This window comes from Mustelus asterias, chromosome 1, assembly GCF_964213995.1.
Source record: "Mustelus asterias chromosome 1, sMusAst1.hap1.1, whole genome shotgun sequence".
Taxonomy (NCBI): Eukaryota; Metazoa; Chordata; class Chondrichthyes; order Carcharhiniformes; family Triakidae; genus Mustelus; species Mustelus asterias.
Window position 1 is genome coordinate 200,033,081 of NC_135801.1, and position 25,869 is coordinate 200,058,949.

At 48.7% G+C, this 25,869-nt stretch overlaps 1 protein-coding gene across 1 annotated transcript in view; it reads left to right on the forward strand.

Annotated features, from left to right (window-relative positions):
- Nucleotides 1-25,869, forward strand: part of LOC144481001 (disintegrin and metalloproteinase domain-containing protein 12-like) — a 189,672-nt gene that overhangs the window by 159,143 nt on the left and 4,660 nt on the right. The window contains exons 17-18 of the mRNA XM_078200663.1: nt 21,501-21,578; nt 25,268-25,393. Of these exons, the coding sequence (XP_078056789.1) occupies nt 21,501-21,578; nt 25,268-25,393 (204 nt within the window). The remainder of the gene's footprint in view (nt 1-21,500; nt 21,579-25,267; nt 25,394-25,869) is intronic.

Here is a 25,869-nt window from a genome sequence, read left to right on the forward strand (position 1 = left end):
TAGGATGGAGGGTTATAGGTAGGCCCAAAAGGTAGGGATATAGAACATAGAACATTACAGCGCAGAACAGGCCCTTCGGCCCACGATGTTGCACCGACCAGTTAAAAAAAAAACTGTGACCCTCCAACCTAAACCAATTTCTTTTCGTCCATGAACCTATCTACGGATCTCTTAAACGCCCCCAAACTAGGCGCATTTACTACTGATGCTGGCAGGGCATTCCAATCCCTCACCACCCTCTGGGTAAAGAACCTACCCCTGACATCGGTTCTATAACTACCCCCCCTCAATTTAAAGCCATGCCCCCTCGTGCTGGATTTCTCCATCAGAGGAAAAAGGCTATCACTATCCACCCTATCTAAACCTCTAATCATCTTATATGTTTCAATAAGATCCCCTCTTAGCCGCCGCCTTTCCAGCGAAAACAATCCCAAATCCCTCAGCCTCTCCTCATAGGATCTCCCCTCCATACCAGGCAACATCCTGGTAAACCTCCTCTGCACCCTCTCCAAAGCCTCCACATCCTTCCTGTAATGTGGGGACCAGAACTGCACACAGTACTCCAAGTGCGGCCGCACCAGAGTTGTGTACAGTTGCAACATAACGCTACGACTCCTAAATTCAATCCCCCTACCAATAAACGCCAAGACACCATATGCCTTCTTAACAACCTTATCTACTTGATTCCCAACTTTCAGGGATCTATGCACACATACACCTAGATCCCTCTGCTCCTCCACACTATTCAAAGTCCTCCCGTTAGCCCTATACTCAACACATCTGTTATTCCTACCAAAGTGAATTACCTCACACTTCTCCGCATTAAACTCCATCCGCCACCTCTCGGCCCAACTTTGCAACCTGTCTAAGTCTTCCTGCAAACTACGACACCCTTCCTCACTGTCTACCACACCACCGACTTTGGTGTCATCAGCAAATTTGCTAATCCACCCAACTATACCCTCATCCAGATCATTAATAAATATTACAAACAGCAGTGGCCCCAAAACAGATCCTTGAGGTACACCACTTGTAACCGCACTCCATGATGAATATTTACTATCAACCACCACCCTCTGTTTCCTATCCGCTAGCCAATTCCTGATCCAATGTTCGGCACAACTTGTGGGGTCGAAGGGCATGTTTTGTGCTGTAGTTTTTCTATGTTTCTATGTTTCTATCTATGTCCCTCTGTAACTTCTGACATCGCTCCAGACTATCCACAACCCCACCAACCTTTGTGCCGTCGGCAAACTCACCAACCAATCCCTCCACTCCCTCATCCAGGTCATTTATGAAAATGACAAACAGCAAGGGTCCCAGAACAGATCCCTGGGGTACACCACTGGTGACCAACCTCCATTTCGAAAAAGACCCATCTATACACACTCTCTGCCTCCTTTGGGCAAGCCAGTTCTGGATCCACAGGGCAGCAGCCCCTTGGATTCCATGCCCTCTCACTTTTTCTAGAAGCCTTGCATGGAGGACCTTATCAAACGCCTTGCTAAAATCCATATAAACCACATCTACCGCCTTCCCTTCGTCAATGTGTTAAGTCACATTTTCGAAGAACTCCACCAGGCTCGTAAGGCACGATCTGCCTTTGACAAAGCCATGCTGAGTATTCTTGAGCATACTAAACCTCTCTAAATGCTCATAAATCTTGTCCCTCAGGATCTTCTCCATCAGCTTACCAACCACTGAGGTTAGACTCACCAGTCGGTAATTTCCTGGGCTACCCCTATTCCCCTTCTTGAAAATAGGAACCACATCCGCAATCCTCCAATCCTCCGGCACCTCTCCCGTCTCCATCGACGATGCAAAGATCATCGCCAGAGGCTCTGCAATCTCTTCCCTCGCCTCCCACAGTAACCTGGGGTACATCCCATCCGGACCCGGCGACTTATCTATCTTGATGCCATTCAAAGATTCCAGCACAACCTCTTTGTTAAAGTCCACATCTCAATCTTTTCAATCCACCGCAATCCCTCAGTACATCCACCCATGTCCTTCTCCTCTGTGAAAACCGAGGCAAAATACTCATTAAGCACCTCTGCCATTTAGAAGAACCATAGAACCATAGAACCATAGAAAATTACAGCTCAGAAACAAGCCTTTTGGCCCTTCTTGTCTGTGCCGAACCATTTTTTGCCTAGTCCCACTGACCTGCACTTGGACCATATCCCTCCACACCCCTCTCATCCAGGAACCCGTCCAAGTTTTTCTTAAATGTTAAAAGTGACCCCGCATTTACCACTTTATCCGGCAGCTCATTCCACACTCCCACCACTCTCTGCGTGAAGAAGCCCCCCCTAATATTCCCTTTAAACTTTTCTCCTTTCACCCTTAACCCATGCCCTCTGGTTTTTTTCTCCCCGAGCCTCAGTGGAAAAAGCCTGCTTGCATTCACTCTATCTATACCCATCAAAATCTTATACACCTCTATCAAATCTCCCCCCAATCTTCTACGCTCCAGGGAATAAAGTCCCAACCTATTCAATCTCTCTCTGTAACTCAGCTTCTCAAGTCCCGGCAACATCCTTGTGAACCTTCTCTGCACTCTTTCAACCTTATTTACATCCTTCCTGTAACTAGGTGACCAAAACTGAACACAATACTCCAAATTCGGCCTCACCAATAACACTCCAACTTTTATACTCGATACTCCGATTTATAAAGGCCAATGTACCAAAGGCACTCTTTACGACCCTATCCACCTGTGACGTCACTTTTAGGGAATTCTGTACCTGTATTCCCAGATCCCTCTGTTCAACTGCACTCTTCAGAGTCCTACCATTTACCCTGTACGTTCTTCTTTGGTTTGTCCTTCCAAAGTGCAATATCTCACACTTGTCTGTGTGAAATTCCATTTGCCATTTTTCAGACCATTTTTTTAGTTGGTCCAAATCCCTTTGCAAGCTTTGAAAACCCTCCTCACTGTCCACTACACCTCCAATCTTTGTATCATCAGCAAACTTGCTGATCCAATTTACCACATTATCATCCAGATCATTGATATAGATGACAAACAACAATGGACCCAACACCGATCCCTGCGGCACACCACGAGTCACAGGCCTCCACTCAGATGAGCAATTCTCCACAACCACTCTCTGGCTTCTTCCATTGAGCCAGTGTCTTATCCAATTTACTACCTCCCCATGTATACCTCGCGACTGAACCTTCCTAACTAACCTCCCATGAGGGACCTTGTCAAAGGCCTTGCTGAAATCCAGGTAGACAACATCCACCGCCTTCCCTTCATCCACTTTCCTGGTAACCTCCTCGAAAAACTCCAATAGATTGGTCAAACATGACCTACCACGCACAAAGCCATGTTGACTCTCCCTAATAAGTCCCTGTCTATCCAAATATTTGTAGATCCTATCCCTTATCACACCTTCCAATAACTTGCCCACCACCGACGTCAAACTTACTGGCCGATAATTTCCCGGATTTATTTTGGAACCTTTTTTAAACAACGGAACAACATGAGCCACCCTCCAATCATCCGGCACCTCCCCCGTGAATACTGACATTTTAAATATGTCTGCCAGGGCCCCTGCAAGTTCAACACTAGCTTCCCTCAAGGTCCGTGGGAATACCCTGTCCGGTCCTGGGGATTTATCCACTCTGATTTGCCTCAAGACAGCAAGCACCTCCTTTCCTTTAATCTGTAAAGGTTCCATGGCCTCCCTACCAGTTTGCCCTATTTCCGTAGACTCTATGCCCATTTCCTCAGTAAATACGGATGCAAAAAAACCATTTAGTATCTCCCCCATCTCTTTTGGTTCCATACACAGTGTACCACTCTGGTCTTCAAGAGGACCAATTTTATCCCTCACTATCCTTTTGCTCCTAACATACCTATAGAAGCTCTTTGGATTTTCCTTCACTCTGTCTGCCAAAGCAACCTCATGTCTTCTTTTAGCCCTCCTGATTTCCCTCTTAAGTAGCTTCTTGCACTTTTTATACTCCTCGAGCACCTGATGTGTTCCTTGCTGCCTGTACATTTCATACAACTCTCTCTTCCTCTTAATCAGTGTTACAATCTCCCTCGAGAACCAAGGTTCCTTATTCCTATTTACTTTGCCTTTAATCCTGACAGGAACATACAAACTCTGCACTCTCAAAATTACTCCTTTGAAGGCCTCCCACTTTCCATTTACATCCTTACCAGAGAACAGCCTGTGCCAATCCACACTTCCCAGATCCCTTCTCATGTCATCAAATTTGGCCTTTTTCCAGTTCAGAACTTCAACCCGAGGACCAGATCTATCCTTATCCACGATCAGGTTGAAACTAATGGCATTATGATCACTGGATCCAAAGTGTTCCCTCACACTCACATCCATCACCTGCCCTAACTCATTTCCCAATAGGAGATCCAATACCGCATCCTCTCCAGTTGGCACCTCTGTATACTGATGTAGAAAATTCTCCTGAACACATTTTACAAACTCTACCCTGTCTAAACCTTTAACAGTATGCGAGTCCCAATCTATATGTGGAAAATTAAAATCCCCTACTATCACAACTTTGTGTTTCTTGCAGTTGTCAGCTATCTCTCCGCTGATTTGCTCCTCCAATTCTCGCTGACTATTGGGTGGTCTATAATACAAGCCCATTAATGTGGTCATACCTTTTCTGTTTCTCAGCTCCACCCATAGGGCCTCTGTAGACAAGCTCCCTAATCTATCCTGACTGAGTACCGCTGTAACATTTTCCCTGACCAACAATGCCACCTTTTATCCCTCTGCCTCTATCCCGCCTGAAACATTGGAACCCTGGAACATTGAGCTGCCAGTCCTGCCCCTCCTGTAGCCAAGTTTCACTAATGGCTATAATGTCATATTTCCACGTGTCTCTCCACGCCTTCAGCTCATCTGCCTTCCCCACAATACTCCTGGCATTGAAATAGACACACCTCAAAAAATTATTTCCACCACGCTCTACCCTTCCATTTGTGATTTTGCTTGAACTAACCTGTCTTTTTACCCCTGCTCCACTATCTGCTCTGGCACTCTGGTTCCCACCCCCCTGCAAATCTAGTTTAAACGCTCCCCAATAACACTAGCAAATCTCCCTGCAAGTATATTGGTCCCCTTGTAGTTTAGGTGTAACCCGTCTCTCTTGTACAGGTCCCACCTGCCCCAGAAGAGGTCCCAATGATCCAAGAATTGGAAACCCTGCCCCCTGCACCAGTTCCTCAGCCACCTGTTTATTTCTACTGGTTCCGTACAGATTTTCCCGCCTTCACCTTTTATAGGCCCTATTCCTTCATGTCTCATCCTTTTACTCTTCACATATTTATAGAACGCCTTAGGGTTTTCCTTAATCCTACCTGCCAAGGCCTTCTCGTGACCCCTTCTGGCTCTCCTAATTTCCTTCTTTAGTGCCTTCCTACAAGTCATATACTCATCTGGATCCCTATCTTCGCCAAGCTCTCTGAACCTTTTGTAAGCTTTCCTTTTCTTCTCGACTAGGTCCCGCACAGCTTTCGTGCACCACGGTCCCTTTAACCGACCAACTCCTCCCTGTCTGCTCGGAACATTGTCATGTAGAACCCTAGACAGACATTCCTTGAAAAACTGCCAGCTCTCTTCAGTAGATTTCCCCGAGAATACCTCCTTCCAATTTACTCCTCTAATTTGCTGCCTTCTGTCTTCATATTTCCCCTTACTCCATATAAACGCTTTCCTAGCTTGCCTGATCCTCTCTTTTTCCAATGCAAGCATAAAGGAGATAGAGTTATGATCGCTATCCCCAAGATGCTCTCCCACTGAGAGATCTGACACCTGTCCAGGTTCATTGGTCAGTATCAGATCAAGTACAGCCTCTCCTCTTGTAGGCTTGTCCACATGCTGTGTCAGGAAACCCTCCTGAACACGCCTAACGAACTCCTCCCCATCCAATCCCCTTACCCTAAGGATATTCCAATCTATGTTTGGGAAATTAAAGTCTCCCATCACAACAACTCTGCTATTACTGCATCTCTCCAGGATCTGTTTCCCTATCTGCTCCTCCACCTCCCTGTCACTATTGGGCGGCCTATAGAAAACTCCCAGCAAAGTGATCGACCCCTTCCCACTCTGAACTTCCACCCACAGAGACTCTGTAGACAATTTCTCCACAGCATACACCTTCTCTACAGCTGTGACACTATTCCTGATCAGCAGTGCCACTCCACCCCCTCTCTTGCCTCCCTCCCTGTCCTTCCTGAAACATCTGAATCCCGGCACCTGTAGTATCCAGTCCTGTCCCTGAGACATCCAAGTCTCCGTAATGGCCACCACATCACTGTGATCGGCGCAACCTGTGGGCCGAAGGGCCTGTTTGTGCTGTGGCTTTCTATGTTCTATGTTCTATCACACTTCCAGGCATCGATCCACACTCTGAGCTCATCCCCTTTATTCACTATACTCCTGGCATTAAAGTAAATTCCCAGTCAATATCTAGCAATTAACACCAAAGCGATTGACACTGCTCCACGTCCCCATTCCCATGTTGCTTCTCGCTCTCCACTGCATATTGGGGGAAAGGGGGGGTTCAGGATATTGAAGCAGAGCAGGTTCGAAGGGCCGAATGGCCTACTCCTGCTTCTAGTTTCTATGTTTCTCCAGCACACTATCCCGAACAACCCAGATCCTCCACTTGACCACATTCACCTTCTCTCCAATTCTTCACCCTCATTGTTGCTCAGCACTAACTTCCCCTTTCCCTTAGTGCAGATACATAATATCAACTACACTCCCCTCATCTGCCCTCCTCAGTAAATTCACTGCCATTCCTCAAACTGCTGCCCCTCCATGTTTCACTGGACAGCAGCCTTTGGTGACATTAATAAGTCCTCTTGAGTTGTTGTGGCAGTGAGTATAGAAAATGGAGGATGACGTGGACAGTTGGAGAGGGGTTTTCCATTCCTGAGACATTGGAACTGGTTTTGCGGCAGAGGGGACATTTAGGTGACAGTGACTATTGTATCATAAGCTTTACGTTGACTGCACAAAAGGAGAATTCGCAATAAGTGAAAGTGATAACGAGAATTCTTGGTCAAGAAGGGAGTCAAAGGTTACCATGGCGGGGACAGGAAAGTGGAGTTGAGGCTACAGTCAGATCAGAGCAGATTCTTCTCATGGTGGAGCAGGGTTAAGGGGTTAAATTAAACTGATTTGACATATTATTGTCACGGTATTAACATACAGTGAAAAGTACTGTTTCTTGCTCGCTATACAGACAAAGCATACCGTTCATAGAGAAGGAAACGAGAGAGTGCAGAATGTAGTGTTACAGTGAGAGCTCGGGTGTGGAGAAAGATCAACTTAATGCAAGGTAGGTCCATTCAAAGTCTGACAGCAGCAGAGAAGAAGCTGTTCTTGAGTCGGTTGGTACGTGACCTCAGACTTGTGTATCTTTTTCATAGAACCCCTACAGTACAGAAAGAGGCCATTCGGCCCATCGAGTCTGCACCGACAACAATCCCACTCAGGCCCTATCCCTGTAATGTTTCCTGATGGAAGGAGGTGGAAGAGAGAATGTCCAGGGTGCGTGGGGTCCTTGATTATGCTGGCTGCTTTTCCGAGGCAGCGGGAAGTGTAGATGGAATCAGTGGATGGGAGGCTGGTTTGTGTGATGGATTGGGCTACATTCATGACCCTTTATGGTCTTGGACAGAGCAGGAGCCATACCAAGCTGTGACACAACCAGAAAGAATGCTTTCTACGGTGATCTGTAAAAGTTGGTGAGTGTCATCGCTGACATGCCAAATTTCCTTAGTCTTCTGAGAAAGTAGAGGCATTGGTGGGGCTTTCTTAACTATAGTGTCACCAACCAGGACAGGTTGTTGGTGATCTGGACACCGAAAAACTTGAAGCTCTCGACCATTTCGACTTTGTCCCCAGTGATGTAGACAGGAGCATGTTCTCCTTTACGCTTCCTGAAGTTGATGAGAATCTCCGTCATTTTATTGGCATTGAGGGAGAGATTATTGTTGCCGCACCAGTTCACCAGATTCTCTATCTCATTCCTGTCCACTGTCTCGTCAGTGTTTGAGATCTGACCCACTATTATCACACCTTGCACATGGGTTCACATCAGTGTAATGTGTGTCATGTTGGAATCTGGATGGTCTTTGCCTCGGGTCCCAAAGGGTTAGGGGCTTGGCTCCAAACAGTGGCACTGATGTTTACATCTGGAGACTTGATCAGCAGGATTGATGAGTCGAGGGAGGGGGAGCTTGTTCTTGTTTCCCCGAATGGCTGAAGAGCCATCGCTGATGCTTCAGAAGACTGTGGTGAGCTTGTCAAACACATTCCAAGAGGGCACTCTCATTCTCCCAGCTCACAAAGGCTATCGAGTTGTGTCGGGCCTTCCACCAGCCACAGCGCTGCTCGCCAAGACTAATTCCAAGTCTAACCTCCCTGTGGTGAGTTGGAACGTCAATGCAGCTGGACACCTCCCACTGCTGCCTTAGTGTGGGGTTCAAAACACACGGCGGCCGCCCTATCCCACGCGGCAGCAAGGAATACCGCCCGCACCGCCCCAACGCCCCCACCCCGCCCCCGCCGACCCCTGTTCCCTAGCAGACTGTTCACACACCAAAGCACAACATGGGAGCTAAGAGTGCAATCAGTAATGATCTTCAACTGACCTCTGACATAGAAACATAGAAAACTACAGCACAACACAGGCCCTTTGGCCCCACAAGTTGCGTCGAACATATCCCTACCTTTTAGGCCGACCTATAACCCTCCATCCTATTCAGTCCCATGTACTCATCCAGGAGTCTGTTAAAAGACCCTATTGAGTTTGCCTCCACCACCACTGACGGCAGCCGATTCCACTCGCCCACCACCCTCTGTGTGAAAAACGTTCCCCGAACATTTCCCCTGTAGCTACCCCCCAGCACCTTAAACCTGTGTCCTCTCGTAGCAGCCATTTCCACCCTGGGAAAAAGCCTCTGAGAGTCCACCTGATCTATGCCTCTCAACATCTTATACACCTCTATTAGGTCTCCTCTCATCCTACGTCTCTCCAAGGAGAAAAGACCGAGCTCCCTCAGCCTATCCTCATAAGGCATGCCACTCAATCCAGGCAACATCCTTGTAAATCTCCTCTGCACCCTTTCAATCTTTTCCACATCCTTCCTGTAATGAGGCGACCAGAACTGAGCACAGTACTCTACGTGGGGTCTGACGAGGGTCTTATATAGCTGCATCATTATCCCCGGACTCCTAAACTCAATCCCTCGATTGATAAAGGCCAGCACACTATACGCCTTCTTAACCACCTACTCCACCTGCGGGGCCGATTTTAGAGTCCTATGGACCCGGACCCCAAGGTCCTTCTGATCCTCTACCGTACTAAGAGTCTTTCCCTTTAGATTGTACTCCTTCATCCCATTTGTACTCCTTCATCCCATTTGACCTGCTAAATTGGACCACTACGCATTTATCTGGGTTGAAGTCCATCTGCCACTTCTCCGCCCAGTCTTGCACCCTATCGATGTCCCTCTGTAACTTCTGACATCCCTCCAGACTATCCACAACCCCACCAACCTTCGTGTCGTCATGACCAAACCTCAAGCTCAGATAAGTCTGAGTGAGTTCGGATACACACACTCTCACTCTCTCAGGGTGATATTTATTGGTTTGAGTAACATAAACACTCTCTCACTCTCTCAGGGTGATATTTATTGGTTTGAGTAACATAAACACTCTCTCACTCTCTCAGGGTGATATTTATTGGTTTGAGTAACATAAACACTCTCTCACTCTCTCAGGGTGATATTGATTAATTAGAGTCGGATACACACACTCTCACTCAGGGTGATACTTATTAATTTCAGTCGGATACACACTCTCTCACTCTCTCAGGGTGATATTTGCTCATTAGAGTCGGATACACACTCTCTCACTTCGGGTGATATTGATTAATCAGAGTCGGATATACACTCTCTCATTCTCTCAGGGTGATATTTATAAATTTGAGTCGGATACACACTCTCTCACTCTCTCAGGGTGATATTTATAAATTTGAGTCGGATACACACTCTCTCACTCTCTCAGGGTGATATTTACAAATTAGAGTCGGATGTACACTCTCTCACTCTCGCAGGGTGATATATATTAATTAGAGTCGGATACACACACTCTCACTCACTCAGGGTGATACTTATTAATTTGAGTCGGATACACTCTCACTCTCTCAGGGTGATACTTATTAATTTGAGTCGGATACACACTCTCTCAGTCTCTCAGGGTGATATTCATTAATTAGAGTCGGATACACACTCACTCACTCAGGGTGATACTTATTAATTTGAGTCGGATACACACTCTCTCACTCTCTCAGGGTGATACTTATTAATTTGAGTCGGATACACACTCTCTCAGGGTGATATTTGATAATTAGAGTCGGATACACTCACTCTCTCAGGGTGATATTTACGAATTAGAGTCGGATACACACTCTCTCACTCTCTCAGGGTGATATTTATTAATTACAGTCGGATACACACACTCTCACTCTCTCAGGGTGATATTTATTAATCAGAGTCGGATACACACTCAGTCTCTCAGGGTGATATTTATTAATTAGAGTCGGATACACACTCTCTCACTCTCTCGGGGTGATATTTATTAATTAGAGTCAGATACACACTGTCTCACTCTCTCACAGTGATATTTATGAATTAGAGTTGGATGCACACTCTCACTCTCTCAGGGTGATATTTATGAATTAGAGTTGGATGCACACTCTCACTCTCTCAGGGTGATATTTATTAATTAGAGTCGGATACACGCTCTCACACTCTCTCAGGGTGATATCTATTAATTTGATTCGGATACGCACTGTCTCAATCTCTCAGGGTGATATTTATTAATTAGAGTCGGATGCACACTCTCTCACTCTCTCAGGGTGGTATTTATTAATTAGCGTCGGATACACACTCTCTCACTCTCTCACGGTGATATTTATGAATTAGAGTTGGATACACACTCTCTCACTATCCCTCGGTGATATTTATTGAAGTTGGATACACTCTCACTCTCTCACAGTGATGTTTGTTAATTAGAGTCGATTACACACTCCCTCACTCTGTAATGGTGATATTTATTAATAAGAGTTGGATACACACTCTCTCACTCTCTCAGGGTGATATTTATTAATTCGAGTCGGATACACACTCTCTCACTCTCTCAGGGTGATATTTGTTAATCAGTGCCGGATACACACTCTCTCAGTCTCTCAGGGTGATATTTATTAATTTGAGTCGGATACACACTCTCTCACTCTCTCAGGGTGATATTTATTAATTTGAGTCGGATACACTCTCTCTCACTCTCTCAGGGTGATATTTATGAATTAGAGTCGGATACACACTCTCTCACTCTCTCAGGGTGATATTTATTAATTCGAGTCGGATACACACTCTCTCACTCTCTCAGGGTGATATTTGTTAATCAGTGCCGGATACACACTCTCTCAGTCTCTCAGGGTGATATTTATTAATTTGAGTCGGATACACACTCTCTCACTCTCTCAGGGTGATATTTATTAATTTGAGTCGGATACACTCTCTCTCACTCTCTCAGGGTGATATTTATGAATTAGAGTCGGATACACACTCTCTCACACTCTCAGGGTGATATTTATTAATTTGAGTCGGATACATGCTCTCACTCTCTCAGGGTGATATTTATGAATTAGAGTCGGATACACACACTCTCACCCACTCGGGGTGATATTTATTAATAAGAGTCGGATACACACTCTCTCACTCTATCAAGGTGATTTTCATTGATTAGAGTCGGATACACACTCTCTCACTCTCTCAGGGTGATATTTATTAATTAGAGTCGGATACACACTCACTCTCTCAGGGAGATATGTATATTAAGTAGAGTCGCATACACACTCTCGCTATCTCTCAGGATGATATTTATGACTAAGGGTCGAATACACACTCTCTCACTCTCTCACGGTGATATTTATGAATTAGAGTCGGATACACACTCTCTCACTCTCTCAGGGTGATATCCATGAATTAGAGTCGGATACACACTCTCTCACTCTCTCAGGGTGATATCCATGAATTAGAGTCGGATACACACTGTCTCACTCTCTCAGGGTGATATTTATTAATTTGAGTCGGATACACACTCTCTCACTCTCTCAGGGTGATATTTATTAATTTGAGTCGGATACACTCTCGCTCTCTCAGGGTGGTATTTACTAATTTGAGTCGAATACACTCTCGCTCTCTCAGGGTGATATTTACTAATTAGATCACAGGAACTAAAAACCTAACAGTCCCAAATCTGGGGTGATATTACAGGACAGGGATGGGGGGATATACACTTTGAAATATTATCCCAGAGTTTGGACTGTCAGGTGTTTAGTTCCTGTGTTTTGGACATTATTCTCCAAAGAGAATTCCTTTCATCCTTTCTGCTGTCTGTGCTGCTTTGCCTTTCCCTGGGTAGGGGGGGCGGGGGAAAGGCGGGGGGAAGGCGGGGGATGGAGAAGGGCAGTGATGTGTTGACGTGTCTGCCCCTGGGAGGGAGGGAGGGGTGGGGGGGGATCCCTCCTCCGATCCCTCCTCCGGTGTGGAGGAGGGATCAATCGCAGACTACCAGCGCCCCCCCCCGCCCCCACCCCCAGGGGCAGACACGTCACCCCCCTTCTCCATCACCCCCCACCCCCCCAGGGGAGACACGTCACTCCCCTTCTCCATCCAGCCCCCCCAGGGGCTGACACGTCACTCCCCTTCTCCATCCACCCCCCCCAGGGGCTGACACGTCACTCCCCTTCTCCATCCGCCCCCCCCCCCCCCCCCCAGGGGCAGACACGTCACCCCCCTTCTCCATCCCCCCCCTCCAGGGAAAGGCAGAGCAAGGCCAGGAACGTGCAGGAGGCTGTCGACAGACTGCAGATCGGAAGGATGGTGGAGGGAGACCAGCGATCAATCTAGGTCGGGGGTGTGGCTCCCAGGGGGGTCCGATCCCGGGGGGGGAGGGGGGGTCTGCCGGTGGGGCCTGGCCTCCCAGGGGGCTCTGATTGGTGGGAAGGGGGTGGGCTGCCGGGGTGGTTCGCCGGGGGGGGGGGGGGGCGGGGGGTCCATGAAGGATGCTCGGCGGGGGGGGGGGATTGGCTTCGGCGGTTCCCCTGCTGAATTGGAGTCCCATTCGGCCGCAACCTGGTCAAGTCGGATTCGTCGGTAAAGTTGGGCGCGAGTTTCATTAAGTCGATTTAAATGCATGCAAATGCATTTCAGTCGTCGTGCCGGCCGATTCGGGCGCGCGCCAGACCCGTGCCCAGATCGGGGCTTGGTAAAGACGCGATCTGCCATGAGTCGGGTGCAGATCGCGTTTTCGGCCCGACGCCCAACTTTACTGCGGTTTCGGGCGCGCGATTTTGGTAAGATCGGGCCCTCACTCTCTCAGGGTGATATTTATTAATTAGAGTCGGATACACACTCTCTCACTCTCTCAGGGTGATATTTATTAATTAGAGTCGGATACACACTCTCTCACTCTCTCAGGGTGATATTTATTAATTAGAGTCGGATACACACTCTCTCACTCTCTCAGGGTGATATTTATTAATTAGAGTTGGATACACACTCTCTCACTCTCTCAGGGTGATATTTATTAATCAGAGTCGGATACACTCTCTCTCACTCTCTCAGGGTGATATTTATTAATTAGAGTCGGATACACACTCTCTCACTCTCTCAGGGTGATATTTATTAATTACAGTCCGATACACACTCTCTCACTCTCTCACAGTGATATTTATTAATTAGAGTCGGATACACACTCTCTCACTCTCTCAGGATGATATTTATTAATTCGAGTCTAGAATATGGAGCATTCTAAATCCCGACTGTTCTGTTCGTGCAGCTTCTCACCTGAATCTCCGCCTTCTGTGCTGCAGAGGTCCCAATTGGGAATCTCATTAAAAATCCAGCGGGGGACGGGGCCTATTCATCCTGGGGTTTGACAGTTCTGGAAATCTGCCCAATTCCTGGCCAGCCCAGGATCCCCGCAGCGCTGCCCCCACAGTGCTGCCCCTCCAGCGGCTTCCCCCTCACTCCACGGCCTGATTGTGGCCCCCACAGCAATTCCCGGGCCAGCCCTGACCCCCTGCCCTGCCCTGGAGTGCCCCAATGTACAGGCCCTCCCCCCACGCGCCCGCCCCCCCCCCCCCCCCCCGCCCCCCCCCCCCCCCCCCCCCCCCCCCCCCCCCGCAGCAGTGGCAATCCATCCACACCTCTCACCCCGGCGGACTCCTCCCATCCCCCGGCTGACTCCCCCACTCCGGAGCGCCCTGATGTCCAGCCCACTCCCCCCAGCAGTGGCGATCCCCCCACCTCCCCGTCCTCACTCACCCCGGCAGACAGCCCCCCCGCTGACCCTTCCCCTGGGTCAGATCCCCTCCCCGGAGGCAGGCCCCCCCAGCAGACCCCTCTCCCTCCCCCTCAGCCTGCCCCGATTGCTGCCTTCCATCTTTCCCAGAATGATCCTGTCTGCAGAGTGGCAGCGGGACCCCACAGCCCCACCGATTGCCCCTAGACCCCACCCACAATAGGCCCTGCCTCCTTGGCACTTCCTGATGCCTAATGGGCAGCGCCAAGGTGCCCCCTGGGTGTTGACACTTTGCCAATTGGGCAGTGCCGGGGGCACAGCCTGAACCCCACCAGAATGAAGTACTCCTGGCGGGGTGGGAGATTTAATCGGGACCTGAAAGGTCCCAATAATTAACAGATGTACATATTTAAAACAGATTAATAACAGATTTAAATTCCTGACCTGTCGTCTTGCTGGTTTCCAGTGTGGTCTGAGCGGTGACTGTTCTCCGACTCAGAGATGCTCATGTATTCCCGGCGCTTGCGCAAATCCCTGTTTAAAGCCGCAGATGCACATCTCCCACCGCGACCCGACAGAACGGTTATGGGTCGTTATGGGAGAATCCCCCTCCCCGCCCCCGTTGTGGTGAACCATAGATGGTTACCACTATGGGTACTTGTACATATTTGTTACTCTTAAGAACATAAGAACATAAGAAATAGGAGCAGGAGTAGACCATCTCGCCCCTCGAGCCTGCCCCGCCATTCAATAAGATCATGGCTGATCTGACGTGGATCAGTACCACTTACCCGCCTGATCCCCATAACCCCTAATTCCCTTACCGATCAGGAATCCATCCATCCGCGCTTTAAACATATTCAGCGAGGTAGCCTCCACCACCTCAGTGGGCAGAGAATTCCAGAGATTCACCACCCTCTGGGAGAAGAAGTTCCTCCTGAACTCTGTCTTAAACCGACCCCCCTTTATTTTGAGGCTGTGTCCTCTAGTTTTAACTTCCTTACTAAGTGGAAAGAATCTCTCCGCCTCCACCCTATCCAGCCCCCGCATTATCTTATAAGTCTCCATAAGATCCCCCCTCATCCTTCTAAACTCCAACGAGTACAAACCCAATCTCCTCAGCCTCTCCTCATAATCCAAACCCCTCATCTCCGGTATCAACCTGGTGAACCTTCTCTGCACTCCCTCCAATGCCAATATATCCTTCCTCATATAAGGGGACCAATACTGCACACAGTATTCCAGCTGCGGCCTCACCAATGCCCTGTACAGGTGCATCAAGATATCCCTGCTTTTATATTCTATCCCCCTCACAATATAGGCCAACATCCCATTTGCCTTCTTGATCACCTGTTGTACCTGCAGACTGGGCTTTTGCGTCTCATGCACAAGGACCCCCAGGTCCCTTTGCACGGTAGCATGTTTTAATTTGTTTCCATTGAGATAGTAATCCCATTTGTTATTATTTCCTCCAAAGTGTATAACCTCGCATTTCTCAACGTTATACTCCATTTGCCATATCCTCGCCCACTCACTCAGCCTGTCTAAATCTCTCTGCAGATCTTCTCCGTCCTCCACACGATTCACTTTTCCACTTATCTTTGTGTCGTCTGCAAACTTCGTTACCCTACACTCCGTCCCCTCCTCCAGATCATCTATATAAATGGTAAATAGTTGCGGCCCGAGTACCGATCCCTGTGGCACGCCACTAGTTACCTTCCTCCAACCGGAAAAACACCCATTTATTCCAACTCTTTGCTTCCTGTCGGATAGCCAGTCCCCAATCCACTTTAACACACTACCCCCAACTCTGTGTGCCCTAATCTTCTTCAGCAGCCTTTTATGGGGCACCTTATCAAACGCCTTTTGGAAATCTAAAAACACCGCATCCACCGGTTCTCCTCCATCAACCGCCCTAGTCACATCTTCATAAAAATCCAACATGTTCGTCAAGCACGACTTTCCCCTCATGAATCCTCTTGTTGCTGTTGGGGTTAGGGTTTGGGTGTTCCACCTGTTATCATTGTTTATGTGGTACACTCCGTTCGGCTCCACCTTCTTACAGGAGTATAAAGGTCACTGCTACTTCCTAGTAGCCCTTAGTCTGGGATAGTATTGTTAAGCAGTGTGCTCTATTCTTGTTGTGAATAAAAGCCTTTATTCCCGGGTACGTCCTAGCCTCCCGTGTGAATCAATCGCGCATCAATTTTATTCACAACAAAATACCGAAAATTTTGTTCGAGGGAAAAATGGAGCAGATGCTGGAACCCGATCGGCTAACCTTGGATCCGCGTGCCGCTGGGGCGTCGAATACTTTCGACCATTGGTTGAAGTGCTTCGAGGATTACATTGAGGCCTCGACAGCAGTCCAGTCCGACACCGACAGATTGCGAGTCCTCCACACCAGGGTGAGCGACACTGTGTATGCAACAATTCGCGATTCCCAAAATTACAAAGATGCTATCGAATTACTCAAGAAGCTGTACAATAAACAGCCGAACGAAATTCATGCTCGTCACCTATTAGCCACTCGACGGCGGCAGCCCGGCGAAACTACGGGACAGTACCTGCGCGAACTTCAACAGCTAGCCAGGGCCTGCAACTGCAAGGAGGTGTCGGCTGTTCAATACACCAACGACCTTATTCAGGACGCGTTCGTGGCGGGAATCGGCTCATCCTATATTCGCCTGCGGCTGCTAGAGCAGGGTAACTTGGACTTGGCTAAGACAGTGGAATTGGCCGATGCAATGGAAACGGCCTCCAGAAGTCTCGAAACCTACCCCACCGACCACGTGGGAACAGCGTGGCAAGCACAGCCACCACCTCAACTGTACTCGGCGGCTCCTCGGAACTGCGCGATAATGCTCTCAACTTCCGACCTGACGACTGCGGCAGCTCCTGGAGGCCCACGGTGCTATTTCTGCGGATTGGCGAAGCATCCTCGCCAGAGATGTCCGGCCAGGACGGTGTTTTGCTCCACCTGTGGAAAGAAAGGGCACTATGCGAAGGTGTGCCGAGCGAAGACCCCTTCCAGGCCCAGCAGTGCTGCGTGCGACTCCCCAGGATCCATCTCCTCGTCTCCGGCCTCGTCGATGTCTTCAGCCACGTGCGATCCACGGGCGCCGCCATTTCCTACGATGACGCAAGCCATGTGCGACCTGTGGGTGCCGCCGTTTTCAACATCATCGACCATGTGCGATTCGTGGGCGCAGCCATTTTGGTCGACACCGGCCGCAGAAGACCAGCAGGGGTCCTCGTCGTCGGCTATCTCAGCTGCCTGCAGTTACGCTCGGGATCCAACAGTGGCATCAATCATCCTGGACCAGGCCAAGCCTCACAGACTCGACAAGTCCATGATGGACATAGAGGTAAACGTGCGCCTGACGCATTGCCTGTTTGACAGCGGGAGCACGGAGAGCTTCATCCATCTGGATACGGTGAAACGGTGCGCTCTCTGTGTGCAAACTGTCAGGCAGACAATCTCCATGGCATCGAGGTCCCGATCTGTCCACGTTCTTGGGAGCTGTGTGGTAACCTTAATGATGCGGGGCACAGTTTACGAGAACTTCAGGCTCCTCGTGTTACCGCACCTTTGCGCTCCGGTACTCCTGGCGCTAGACTTTATGGTCCCCCTGAGGAGTGTGACCCTGCAGTACGATGGGCCACTCCCTCCACTTTCAGTGGGAGAACAGCAGCCTCCAAATTGTCCAGCGCGCTCCACATGCGGTCTCTCAACACTCAAAATTACCCCGCCTTCCTTATTTGAAAATCTCGTGCCAGGCTGTAAGCCCATCGCAACTAAGAGCAGGCGTTACAGCGCTGAGGATCGGATCTTTATTCGATCTGAGGTTCAGCGGCTCCTCAGGGAAGGGGTCATTCAACCTAGCACTAGCCCATCGAGAGCACAAGTCGTGGTGGTCAAGACTGGAGACAAGCCCCGGATGGTCATAGACTATAGTCAGACCATTAATAGGTACACGCAGCTGGACGCGTACCCTCTCCCGCGCATATCTGACATGGTCAACCAGATTGCGCAGTACCGGGTGTTCTCCACCATCGACTTGAAGTCAGCCTACCACCAACTCCCCATTCGCCCAGAGGACCGCAAATACACGGCCTTTGAGGCGGATGGCCGTCTCTACCACTTTTTAAGAGTCCCTTTCGGCGTCACTAATGGGGTCTCGGTCTTCCAGCGTGAGATGGACCGAATGGTGGACCAAAACGGGCTACGGGCTACCTTCCCGTACCTGGACAACATCACTATCTGCGGCCATGACCAGCAGGACCACGACGCCAACCTCCAGAAGTTTTTCCGCACTGCGACTCTCCTGAACCTGACCTATAACAAGGAGAAGTGTGTATGTAGCAAGCACCGCCTAGCAATCCTCAGATACGTGGTGGAAAACGGGGTCATCGGCCCCGATCCAGACCGTATGCGTCCCCTCCTTGAACTTCCCCTACCCAGTAGCATCAAAGCACTGAGAAGATGTTTAGGCTTCTTCTCGTACTATGCACAGTGGGTCCCCAATTACGCGGACAAAGCCCGTCCGCTCATAAAATCTACCTCTTTTCCCCTGGCAGCAGAGGCTCGCCTAGCCTTTGCAGGGATAAAAGCCGACATCGCGAAAGCCACGATGCACGCTGTCGATGAGTCCATCCCTTTTCAGGTGGAGAGTGATGCATCTGATTTCGCCCTGGCCACCACACTTAATCAGGCGGGCAGGCCCGTCGCCTTTTTCTCTCGCACCCTCCAAGGCCCGGAAATTCGGCACTCCTCTGTGGAAAAAGAGGTTCAGGCCATTGTGGAGGCCGTACGGCATTGGCGCCATTATTTGGCTGGCAAACGGTTTACCCTGCTCACGGACCAGCAGTCCGTGGCCTTCATGTTGAACAACACGTTAAAGGGAAAAATTAAGAATGATAAAATCTTGAGGTGGAGAATCGAACTCTCCACCTACAACTATGATATCATGTCCCGTCCGGGGAAGCTCAATGAGCCCTCAGATGCCCTGTCGCGTGGAACATGTGCCAGTGTTCAGGAGGACCGGTTACAGGCCCTCCACAATGATCTCTGCCATCCGGGGATCACTCGGTTTTTCCATTTTGTAAAGGCTCGGAATCTGCCCTACTCCATAGAGGATGTCAGGTCGATAACTCGAAGCTGCCAGGTATGTGCAGAGTGCAAGCTGCACTTCTACCAGCCTGACAGGGCACACCTCATTAAGGCCACTCGCCCTTTTGAACGACTGAGTGTCGACTTCAAGGGCCCCCTTCCTTCGACAGATCGGAATGTGTATTTCCTCAACGTTGTTGACGAATACTCCCAATTCCCCTTTGCCATCCCCTGTTCTGACATGTCCTCTGCCACGGTCATCAAAGCCCTGCGGAGTCTTTTTACCCTGTTCGGCTACCCCAGTTATATCCACAGTGATAGGGGTTCGTCGTTTATGAGCGACGACTTGAGGCAATACCTGCTCTCTAAAGGAATTGCCTCAAGTAGGACTACGAGTTATAACCCCAGGGGTAACGGACAGGTCGAGAGAGAAAACGCTACAGTCTGGAAGGCTGTTTTACTGGTGTTAAGGTCTAGGGGTCTTCCAGTCTCCCGTTGGCAAGAGGTACTTTCTGATGCGCTCCATTCAATCCGGTCCCTCCTGTGTACGGCAACCAACGCTACCCCACATGAACGGATGTTTACCTTCCCTAGGAAGCCTTCCTCTGGGACCTCACTGCCGTCTTGGTTGACGTACTCAGGACCTGTCCTCCTGCGGCGGCATGTTAGGGCCCGCAAGTCCAACCCTTTGGTTGAACAGGTCCATCTCCTCCACACCAACCCTCAATATGCCTATGTGGCATATCCTGACGGGCGAGAGGACACGGTCTCTATCAGAGATCTGACGCCTGCAGGGGACCTGGAAACCCCCGTCACTCCCGCACCCCTGATTAGGATTCCTTTGCCCATTCTCTCCCCTCCTGACACGGCGCGGGCAGCATCGGGACCTCAACTTAATCCTCTTACTCCTGTGTACAGCTTGCCTGAGTCCAGGAGATTGTCGCCACCTCGAGGTCCACAGGCGTGTGAGGAACTGGAGGAGTCAGTGGACACCACCTCGGAGAGAGGGTCGTCATCACGGTCACCAGAACCGGCACTGGAGCCAGTGCTGCGGAGGTCGCAGAGACGGTGCGGACCTCCGATACGGCTGAACTTGTGAACATATGGACAGCTCGTATTGTCTCCTTACCCCACCGGCCTTTGTTTTTAAAGGAGGGGTGAATGTGGTGAACCATAGATGGTTACCACTATGGGTACTTGTACATATGTTACTCTTGTTACTGTTGGGGTTAGGGTTGGGGTGTTCCACCTGTTATTATTGTTTATGTGGTACACTCCGTTCGGCTCCGCCTTCTTACAGGAGTCTCAAGGTCACTGCTACTTCCGAGTAGCCCTTAGTCTGGGATAGTATTGTTAAGTAGTGTGCTCCAATCTTGTTGTGAATAAAAGCCTTTATTCCCGGGTACGTGTGAATCAATCGCGCATCACCCCTCTCCCCCTTTCTAGATCATTAGTTCAGCCTCTGGATTACTAACCCAGTAAATAACCACTTTGTGACCGTTCTCACTCATGTTTAACTGTACACTTTGAATCATTTTAATTTTCCATTCCCACTCTGATCTCCGGATCTCCAATAACCACTCGATGGAGACACAAGGAAGTTCACTCTCACCATCTCAACATGAACTGTTCCACAATTTCCAGTCTGACACCAGCTCCAGGTTTCTCTGTGACATTCCACACTTCCATCCTCTCCCCACCCCCCGCCGCCTCCTTCCACTCCTCCGGCTGGAAAGCTGTAACGTTTTCACTGTTTTCCAGTTCTGATATGAACTTGTTTTCACTCTGTACAGCTGAGAATTGCCACCATGTTAACTGTGTGAGGGAATCAGTGAATCCGACTCCATCACCCAGCAATCTCTGACCATCTGCGGCCCCAACAACTGATCCCGTCAAACTTCCCGAACCTGGACACGGTCTCAGAGAGTTTGGAGTCAGATGTTTTGACACATTACTAAACCCTGATGATTGTGACACTGTGATGACGATAATGTGTGATTGTGTTTATTCCATAGGCCTGTATTGACACAAAGTGTCAGAATGTGATGTTATTCAATGTACAAAGCTGTGACCAGACCTGCAATAACAAAGGGGTATGGAATGATATCACTCTGCTTCCAATCAGTCTGATAGAGTTACGGATTATACGATTAGAATGCAAAGTCTTTGTCCAGTCTGCATTTGGCCTCAGATGATGCATTATGTTCAGCTTGGGCTCTGCACATGGACAAGGATGTTAATGCTTCCCAGAGGCCATCTTTATTCGAATACTATGAGGAATTCTACCACCCTGCCCACCACAGGCATCGGGGCAGGCAAGGGGCGGACAACGGGAAGGTCCGTTGACCTTGGGCGGGATTTTCCGGTCTCGGGTCGAGCAAGGCCCTGGAGTTCACCTATTTGTTCTTTAAATGCCTGCCATTGCCTGTCCACTGTCTTTCCTTTCAGTAATGTTTCCCAGTCCATCATGGCCAATTCATGCCTCATACCATCAGTTCCCTTTACTGAGATTCAGGACCCTGGTCTCAGAATCAGCGACATCATTATCCACCTTGATAAAGAATTCTACCATATTATGGTCACTCATCCCCAAGGGTTCTCTCACAACTAGATTGCCAACTAATCCTTTCTCATTGCACAACTCCCAGTCCAAGATGGCCTGTTCCCTTGTTGGTTCCTCAATGTGTTGCTCCAGAAACCATCCCGTATACACTCCAGAAATTCCTCCTCTGTTGTACTGTGACTAATTTGACTCTCCCAATCTATATGCAGATTAAAGTTGCCCATAATCACAGATGTTCCTTTAACACATGCATCTCTGATTTCCTGTCTAATGCTTTTCCCAACATTACCACGACAGTTTGGTGGTCTGAATACCACCCCCACCAATGGTGTTTGCCCCATATTGTTTCTTAAGGGATTAGGGGTAATTTATTAGCTTGGATAGGTGACTGGCTGATGGACAGAAGACAGGAGTCGGGATAAATAGATTTTTTTTCTGGCTGGCAAGAAGTAACTAGTGGGGTCACAGGGTTCAGTCCTTGGGCCCCCAGCTATTTACAATCCATATTAATGACTTGGATACAGGGATAGAAGGCTCTGTAACCAAATTGCAGATGACACAAAAATAGGCGGGGCAGTAAGTTGCAATGAGGGAATAAGAACCTTACAAATGGATAGAGATAGGATAGAAGAGTGGGCCAAAATGTGGCAGATGGAGTTTAGCATGGATAAGTGTGAGGCCATGCATTTTGGTCGGAAAAATGGGAAGGTGACTTATTATCTAAATGGGAGAGACTTCGGGGTGTCCTGGTGCAGAGGGATCTGGGTGTCCTTGTTCATGAGTCACAGAAGACTAGCATGCAGCTCCAGCAGATAATAAAGAAAGCGAATGGGACGTTAGGATTTATAACTAAAGGAATAGAATATAAAGGTGAGGAAGTATTGTTGCAACTATACAAGGCATTGGTGAGGCCGCACCTGGAGTATTGTGCACAGTTTTGGTCCCCGTATTTGAGGAAAGATGCAGTGACATTGGAGGCAGTTCAGAGGAGGTTCGCTAGATTGATTCCAGAGATGAGGGGTTTGTCGTATGAAGAGAGATTGAACAGTTTAGGCCGATATTCTCTGGAATTTAGAAGAATGAGGGGAGATCAAGTTGAGGTATACAAGATGATAAAATGTATGGATAAAGTAGACGTGGAGCGGATGCTTCCTCTTATGGGGCATTCTCGGACGAGAGGGCATAGTCTTAGGATAAGAAGCAGCAAATTTAAAACAGAGTTGAGGAGAAACTATTTCTCCCAAAGGGTTTTGAATCTTTGGAATTCGCTGCCCCAAAGTGCGGTGGATGCTGGGACAGTGAGTACATTTAAGGAGGAGTTAGACAGATTTTTAATTGGACATCAGTCCTGGTCCTGCCCAGGTGTAACCTGTCCAGTTTGTACAGGTTCCATCTCCCCCAGAAATTGTCCCAATGCCCCAGGAATTTGAAACCCTGCCCTTACTGCGACACAGTCGCACAGTGGTTAGCACTGCTGCCACACAGCACCAGGGACCCGGGTTCGATTCCTGGCTCGGGTCACTGTCTGTGTGGAGTTTGCATGTTCTCCCCGTGTCTGCGTGGGTTTCCTCCGGGTGCTCCGGTTTCCTCCCACAGTCTGAAAGACGTGCTGGTTAGGTGGATTGGCCGTGCTAAATTCTCCATCAGTGTACCCGAACAGGTGCTGGAGTGTGGCAACTAGGGGATTTTCATAGTAACTTCATTGCAGTGTGAATGTTCACCTACTTGTGACAGCATTAAATACACTTTAAAAACTTTAAACTTTAACTTTAAACTTCACACTATCTTTTCAGGCACATATTCATCCTCTGTATCCTGCTGTTTCTACTCTGACGAGTACGTGGCATAGATAGCAATCCTGAGATCACTACCTTTGAGGTCCTACTTTTCAGCTTACCTCTGAGCTCCTGATAGTCTGCTTTTTCTCCCTGTGTTTTTTGTATCAATGTGTACTACGACTACTGTTTGTTACCCCCTCCCCCTCTAGGATGTCCTGCAGCCACTGCGAGACATCCTTGACCCTAGCAGCAGGGAGGTAACATACCATTCTGGCGTCGTCACCGTGACCTTTGCTTCCCTCAGATATAAGAACACGTGGAATCGTCCACAACTGCTTGCAGAGATGCGGAGTATTTCCAGAACTTTCTGTTATTGCAGCATAACTTCCCTGCTACTCCTTGACCAATGCAGCTGAAGGTTTGATTGTTGCCATCTGCATTCACAATGCGTGCTGCTGCCTTCAAAGATTGATGTCCATGAAGCCACAAGGTCTTCCAATGGTGAACACCTTGGAACAGTGTCATTGGACAGCTGGTCCTCTGGCAGAAGGGATGGAGGTGGAGGGACTGCTGAGGCCTGAGTCAAAGTTTCTCTGCAAGGTCCTCAGATCAAGATTCCCAGAGCAGTGACTGACATATTAGCAAAGTGCAGCTAATTAGACATATCAATCAGGCTGTTGTTTGCTGCTTTCTGGTTTTATTCAGTGTTAGGCAACAGAATCAGAGGTTATCGGAGTAGATGGGACTGTAACACTTGAAACACAAACAGAGCACCTGTGATCTTGTCACCTGGTGCAGCAGGGGCTTGAGGGGCTGAATAGCCCTCTCCTATTTCCTATGTTAACATGTATGTTTGTATGTGTGCGGATTGCATGGAGGCTCCAAGTCACACCTACTGAAATTAGGTGAAAAAAAATCATTCCCTGATCAATGTGATCACCCTGTCATATCCTCTCAGGACAGAACAGCCTAGAATGTTCCAGAAGCTTTAGCAAGAGGCATTTCTGTTAGCACCCTCTGTCAATCCCAGTTTCTCTGCTATTCAGGCCATGGGGAGATTGGCCTGGGTTATTCCATGTGCAATGTGAACAGTCCCAGATGTATTGGGGAGCAGGGTGGGTGAAGTGGATGAAGGAGATTGGACTGATTTGCCTCTGTGATGGGTGGGGCATCTTCCCAGGAGCACGGAAATGATTGGGACTGGTGCAGCCTTTCGCTCCTCACCTTTCTGTACGTTTCAAAATTGTTCACTTTCATTCTTCTTAAACAATGTCAAGTCAGTCTCGGATGGGAATGGAAGGATAAGCACTCTGTCGGTGAATACGGTGTTAGTTTAGTGAGGCATCATGATTGGCGCAGGCTTGGCGGGCCATGGCCTGATCCTGTGCTGCACTGTTCCTTGTTCAGTGAAACATGTGAATTGTTGTGGTTTTTCTTTCAGGTTTGTAACAGTGAAGGCCACTGTCACTGTGAGGAAGGCTGGGCTGCTCCATATTGTGCTGTCAAAGGAATAGGTGGCAGCATTGACAGTGGACCAATCAACAGCACAGACACAGGTAATCATTCTGTATTTACTCTGCTCTTATCCAGCTCCCATTCTGTATTTACTCTGCTCTTATCCAGCTCCCATTCTGTATTTACTCTGCTCTTATCCAGCTCCCATTCTGTATTTACTCTGCTCTTATCCAGCTCCCATTCTGTATTTACTCTGCTCTTATCCAGCTCCCATTCTGTATTTACGGTGCTCTTATCCAGCTCCCATTCTGTATTTACTCTGCTCTTATCCAGCTCCCATTCTGTATTTACTCTGCTCTTATCCAGCTCCCATTCTGTATTTACTCTGCTCTTATCCAGCTCCCATTCTGTATTTACTCTGCTCTTATCCAGCTCCCATTCTGTATTTACTCTGCTCTTATCCAGTTCCCATTCTGTATTTACTCTGCTCTTATCCAACTCCCATTCTGTATTTACTCTGCTCTTATCCAGCTCCCATTCTGTATTTACTCTGCTCTTATCCAGCTCCCATTCTGTATTTACGGTGCT